The sequence below is a fragment of the Salvelinus namaycush genome, chromosome 36 (genome assembly GCF_016432855.1).
Source record: "Salvelinus namaycush isolate Seneca chromosome 36, SaNama_1.0, whole genome shotgun sequence".
Lineage (NCBI taxonomy): Eukaryota > Metazoa > Chordata > Actinopteri > Salmoniformes > Salmonidae > Salvelinus > Salvelinus namaycush.
Window position 1 is genome coordinate 14,129,030 of NC_052342.1, and position 6,546 is coordinate 14,135,575.

The following is a 6,546-nucleotide window of genomic DNA, read 5'->3' on the forward strand; positions in this document are numbered from 1 at the left end:
TACCATGAATGTGTCTATACTTGTGTTAGCAGAGATTAACTTTCTATTTGTTTATAACACACAGTGACAAAGGTGTTATCCTTCCTTATCCCTCTTATCAAGTCAATGCATCCCCCCTATATTAACCCCTAATGTTGCCTCCAGGCACAAATTTTTTCTGGCCTTGTATTTTCTCCTTCTCTCCTGGGCACCTTCACTAAGTCACATACACACACACTTTATCTTCTTCTGTCCTCATGGTGACCTACAATTAAATTCCATTCAAAATCCTATTTTCCATAACCCCTAACTTAACCCATAACCCTACTAACCCATTAGAAATGTCCCCTCAAGGGAGAATTGTCATTGTTTTACTGTCATTGTGGGGATTTTAGGTATACACAACGATAGAAGAACCAACCCTCCTCCCACACAAATACACCACAACGCAAAAGTCTCCCTCCTGGCCAACTTTGACTCACTCACACTCACTCACACACACCCCACAAACTCAAATGCTCGTTCATTTGCATCGTAGCCCGGAGGCGCGCACACGCTGTTCAGGTTCATAAGCGCAGTACGAGGAGGCGTCACCAGTCATTCAAATTCAGCGAATGAGTATTGCTCACCCCAACGAGAAGAGAGTATGAGTGTTTAGTTCCGAACATTCATAGTAGCCTAAATTGTGCCACGTTCTTTGCTAGTTTTAGTCCATTAACAGTATTATTGGAATTTAGCTTCAATCTTGAGCAGGCAATGTTGAACGAAGCTTCGGGTCAGAAGTACTTTGATGTTTCAAACGGTACTATTGGAATTTATAATGTAATATCGTCAGTGATGCTGGCTGCTGAGAGAAATTGAGGGTTTTGGTTGATCCTATTAATGTTATTCCAATAGCTAGAATAATTGAGAAACACCTGTTCATTTGCATCCGGTCCGTTATGAAGACGGGTACTCTTAGAAGCGCCAGGACATCATTTGCATGAAACTGCAGCAAGGTAAGATGCGCTACATTTTTCACTCTACTGACAAACCAGTTTCATGTGACTGTTACTATGATTTTTTTTCTCTCAAAATAAATTACAATTATTTGATAATTCGACACTGTTAATCTATTATAGTGGCATTTCCAAAGTACATACATTTATCATGCGTCAAAGGGTAAGCCAATTCGGTTGCAAAACGTTTCTTAAATGGAAGATAAGGGAACGAAACGGGGGCTTACCCTTTGACGCATGGCATGTTGAATGTGATGCCGAGACTGCTTTTCCACTTTTAAAATGTATATCAAACAAAAACCAATGATTGTAAAGTTTAACGAACCATAAAACTCTATGCACAAGGACTACTTTGAACAATTTCCACAAAGATTTGTGCCGTTATCTGTTACCACATTTTGCATCTGCACTGTTCTAGAAGTAAATGTGTTTTTGTAAAATTCTGTGGGAATTGTAAAAAGTAGTCCTTGTACTTAGTTTGATTAACTTTGCAACAATTGTTTTTTGTTCGACATTTTTAGGTTAAAAAAAAAAAGATTCTGAATCTCAACATCAGTCTTATCTTGCAATTGCCCAGCTGACTTCCATAACTCATCCTAGGTGCTATCTTTTTCTTTTTTAAACGCTCCACTGAAAGGAAAACCTTATGTCCTCAATTCCCACCCCTCCAAATTCCCGTCTGCACTGGCACACAGACACAGACCTGACTGTCTGCCGCTAGGACAGTACATTAGTACCCTACTTCAGATAACATAATCAGGGAGTTTACACATTACTCTATTTACTCATGGACATCTTTGATCCTATTAAAATGCACTCTGACCACATTTTGAACAAAGTGTTATGATGGGAGTTACTGCATGTGTTCCACTATGGTTTATCTACCTGCTTGTAAACATGCCAAGAGAACTGGACATATTTACTGTGGAAGATTACTTCACCTTTAGCCTGGGGGATGTTTTTCTGTCTGTTACAACACTTAATATGTGTGTATTTCTGATCTGTCCCTAGGTCAGTTGATCTCAGACTTATGTGACGCACACACGAAAACATGCCATTGTTTTTAGGAGGAGAAATATTTTGTCTGGTGTGGGGGGGTAGAAAGCAAAGGTGTTTCCTGAGAAGTGGGCTCTCCTAACAATGGCCTATCGTCTCGGAACAGTTGGTGGTTCTCGGGCCAAAGCAACATCTGAGGGGGGTGGTAGGATGTTGAGAGATTAGCCGAGAAAAGAGAAAGGGATTACATAATGGCTTGAGACATAGAGGAGAGTGGTGTTTTTGGGACTTTCTTAAAATACAGTTATGTCCAGCTGGAGGTGTTGTCTAACGGGGGTTAAGCAGTCATTTGTTTAGGTCACATTTGCCCATGTAGTTTCAGCACTCTAAGTCTCAGACAATTCGATTCAATAACATATATTCAGTCCACTTCACTTCTTACCACACATGAACTTGCAATACATTTCAAGTCACTTTTTAGAGTTGTAATGTAAAAAATATTGGTTTAAATGAAAGACCACAGTGTCAAATACTTTGTTCACCTCATGGTTGTCATGTCGTCTACTAAGCCTAAAGATTATACACTAGAGGCAAGGGTTACGCCTATGATAACTAGGTAATGACAGGTGTTAAGATGGACAATGACACCTCACGGGACTGAGACTTGTTTAACAGCTGCGGTTGTAGAGTGTCTGTTAATATGGGTATGAGAGTGAGTGGGAAGGGTTTATTCCCCTTCAAGACAAGGCACAGTAACTGTTAAATATTTGATGGCTCTGTACTGAATCTAGTGACTGTCGGTAAATGAATATTGCCTCAGACTGCGTCATTGCAGCACCTGATCCTGCCCCCTCCTTCCCCCAGTACATTGTGTCTAACTGTCCTGTTTAACTATAACACATGTCCAAGTGCCGGTCTCCACTCTGCATAATGTGTTGAAGGAGATAGTTTGCCTCAATCAAAAATGTTTTAAGTAAAATGTCTGAAAAATATGAGCTGTGTCCATTTTCCACATTATAATGTATCTTGTGGTGCTAACATTTGCAATCCATGTCTGCTGATTTTATGTGGTAATGTATTTAACTATAACCCACTTTAACACCATATGTTCCTCTTTTTCTGTATTGCAGATCAAGACGGTGAGTCCAACTGTACCCGATTCAAAGAGAAACTGGGAAACAAGCCTGGGGAAAAGGACTGAGGACCACGACACCTGTGCCCAGTCTACCCCCAAGCCTAACACCCCCCCCCCCAAAAAAAGAAACCTTAAATCCACCATGTCTCTCAACACCTTCCACCTGATGGAGACCCTCAAGAACTCCCCGTCCGTTTTACGCCGCCGCTTCCGCCGTGACCGCACCGAGTCCCTCTCCCACGGCGACCCGCTCTTCAAGGTCCACTACCTGGGCACTGAGAAAATCTTCTCCCTGGATCTACAGCAGGCCCAGGATGCCATAGCCCGGCTGCTCGAAGGGGCCTCCAACGGAAAGAAACTGAGCAAAGACCACGCGTTGGTGGTTCGTCCACGCTATGTGGAAGTCAAAGAGCTCAGCACAGGACGCCAGCTCACTAAGACGTACCTCCAGGACATAGCCTACTGCGCGGCCGACGCCACCAGACCCAATGTGTTTCTGTACATCTGTAAGCATCACGGGCAACAGCTGCACTGCCGGGTGTTTTGGTGTAGCCGGGCAGAGCGGGCACGGGACATGACGGCCTGCCTGGCACACTCCTTCCAGAGGGCACTGAGTGACTGGCAGGGGGACGGGGACGTTGGGTTAGGGGGAAGTACCGGCACTCTGACCCCAGAAAAGGACAGGGTAAAGGAGGGAGAGGATATGCCCAGCACCACTACGAACCCCAAAAGCTCCATACAACCAGACAGCTGTGGAAGAGGTGAGAACACAGGCCTGACACGCTGAAATATTAATAGAAACCAAATTGTTCAGGGGGTTGCCTAGCAATAGGGGAAACTGTCAAAGGGATGAATTGATAGTCTTTCGTTCACACATGAATGTGTCTGTACCTGTATTTCCACATTGCACCTGTCTGCTCTTGAGAGTTGTTTGCTATAAAACCAAGCCCAGCCAGCCTGTCTAACTCCCTCCCCCTCTCTCCTCTGTTTGTTTGCAGTCCGTTGGAAGAAGAGGAGCTCCCTGTCTCGTAGTCCACTGAGAGCCATGACCAGGAAGGGCTCCGCCTCTGACATCTGGCACTGAGACCCCGATCCCCAGCATGGGACACGGAACTGACGACATCCCCAGTGGCTAGCTACAGCACGGAGGGAGGGATTGAAGGAACCCACCACTACTGGACACAACAGGATTGAAAGAAGAAAATAAAAAAAGGATTGAGGGAGATCACTGCTGGACTTTCTTTCAAATGAGACATTGCCTTGCTTACATGGTGAGTCTACAGTATGATCGGGCATGAACGGTAGCCTACAAACTGTGGAAGTTAATGACTAGCTACCTTGGCTTTTGCCTCTGGATTACTAGAGAACAAGGTGTTTAGTGTACGCTGTTGGCAGCAACCAGTATTCACCTCAGTGGCCTTGACTCACTTTCACTGTTGGAACACTTCAAGGCTGAACTGCTCAGTTCCAATGCTACTCCAAGTTACTTGTTTTCCACCGGGTGGCCTTGATACTATGAACTGTCAGTTATGCTTAGAAGACAGGAGCTCAAGGTTGTGTGTGCCTTTTTTAGCTAGACAAGGATATGACTACGGAGTTCACCAAACCTCAATTTCCTCTCTATACAATGCTGAACACAGCCTGGACTGGTTGAAACTGGTCAAAGTCATAGCAATGACTGTTGTTTTTTTTAACATTTGTATGTATTTATTTTAATGAGTAGTCTTGTTTGTAACACCCGGCTCTTCCACCTCTTCTCTTCCTGAAACACTAGATTGTTGTTGTTTTTTAAAGAGAGGAGGAGCTTAAGTTTGAGCCGAACGTGAGCACAGTGTTCGTCTTGGTAGAGGGGTTAAAAACGAAGGTGTGTGAGAGGATTCGCGGGGCATAAAGGGTTAATTTGAGCAGACCATAGAAGAACATGGGCTATGTTGTCATAGCTAATGTGCGTTCATAGGCAGGGTTTTAATACATTTTAGTATCAATTCATTCGGGTTCAGACTTCACTACATACATCATTTAGTCCAGTGGTTCCCAAACTTTTTCGGTCACTGTAGCACCAACTGAATTGTTCTCTGCCTGGAGTACCCCCTCATGTGCATTTTATGAGTGGTCATGAGTGGTCTCATGAGTCTTATCAAGTATCCCCTGTGGCTAGACCAAGTACCCCCAGGGGTCCTAGTACTCTTGTTGGGAACCACTAGTCTTGTCAATGCACACTGACTGTTCGCATGATTTATTTTTTGTCGTAACATATTACTATTCATCAAGTGAAATGTAATCCTTAATTAAGTTCCATATGCTTAATTTGTTCCTATAAGGTGTTAGTGTTTGCTAGAAGTGTGTTTTTTTTGGGAGGGGGGGGGTTCTACATACTGTATGTCACAGGAGGTTGGTGTCACCTTAATTGGGGAGCAGAGACTCGTAGTAGCTGGTGTGGAATGGTATCCAATACATTAAACACATGGTTTCCATGCTTTTGCCATTCCATTTGCTCCGTTCCAGCCATTATTATGAGCCGTCCTCCCCTCAGCAGCCTCCACTGATGTATGTATATATTATTTGCATTTATGTGGAAAAATCACTCACCCATGATCCTCCTTGTTCCTCATTATTACCGTGTGGGTGAAGTATAACCTTGGGTGAGTGATTTTTGGGGCAGGAACGTTGGTTTGCAGTGTTAGGAATGCAGGTGCACTGCCGAAGTTCCGATCGGGACATTAACGTTCTCATATCCTCCTTGGCCCCGCCCACTCCCTCCCCTCAGTCTGGCTTAACCTAACCTCATGACTCTGCATGTTTCATAACATTAGTGTGTTGGCGTCCTGGCCCCAAGCTCAAATACCTGTGTCTACACACAAACACTCTCTCCTCACACACTTTCTCATGCCACATCCGCTCATTCCATAAAATATACTTCTGATTACTCTGACCACGTCAGGGTTGTATTCATTGGGCACCTCATATCTGCATGGTTTACAGTAAAAGATGCCTCAGTTATTTGACTTGACAAGTTGTCAATGATATCAATAGTTTTTAACCATTTCTTTTAAATGACTATGTATTGTGATGCATCTCAAACTACAAATGGCACAACCCCATCTTGGGAGGGCAAGTGTCAGGTTTTATGTTGTACTTGTTTTGTACATCCTTGTTTACATATTTTTAAATGCATGTAAGCTATGGATTAAACTTTCATACAATGATACTTTGTATGTTTTCGGAAATGTCTTTCTACCTCAACCGAAGATGCAGCGCTTCAAAACGGCCAACCTCAAGCTAAAAACAAACATCCCGTACCACACTACAGCCTGTACTGTCTGTTTTAGTACTGGTGCCAAGCATTTGATGGAGACTAAACAAGCAGAGGCATATCTATTTAAAATATTATGGGTGGGTCTAACTCTGACTGAAAGAAAACAACATTCCGTTGTGGTG

At 43.5% G+C, this 6,546-nt stretch overlaps 1 protein-coding gene across 1 annotated transcript; it reads left to right on the plus strand.

Annotated features, from left to right (window-relative positions):
- Positions 1-596: 596 nt before the first annotated feature.
- LOC120030418 lies at positions 597-6,314 on the plus strand. Its single transcript, XM_038975816.1, has 3 exons — positions 597-977; positions 3,104-3,869; positions 4,107-6,314. Exons 2-3 carry the CDS (start codon positions 3,251-3,253, stop codon positions 4,190-4,192), a joined length of 705 nt encoding a protein of 234 aa, XP_038831744.1. The 5' UTR covers positions 597-977; positions 3,104-3,250; the 3' UTR covers positions 4,193-6,314.
- Positions 6,315-6,546: the final 232 nt, after the last annotated feature.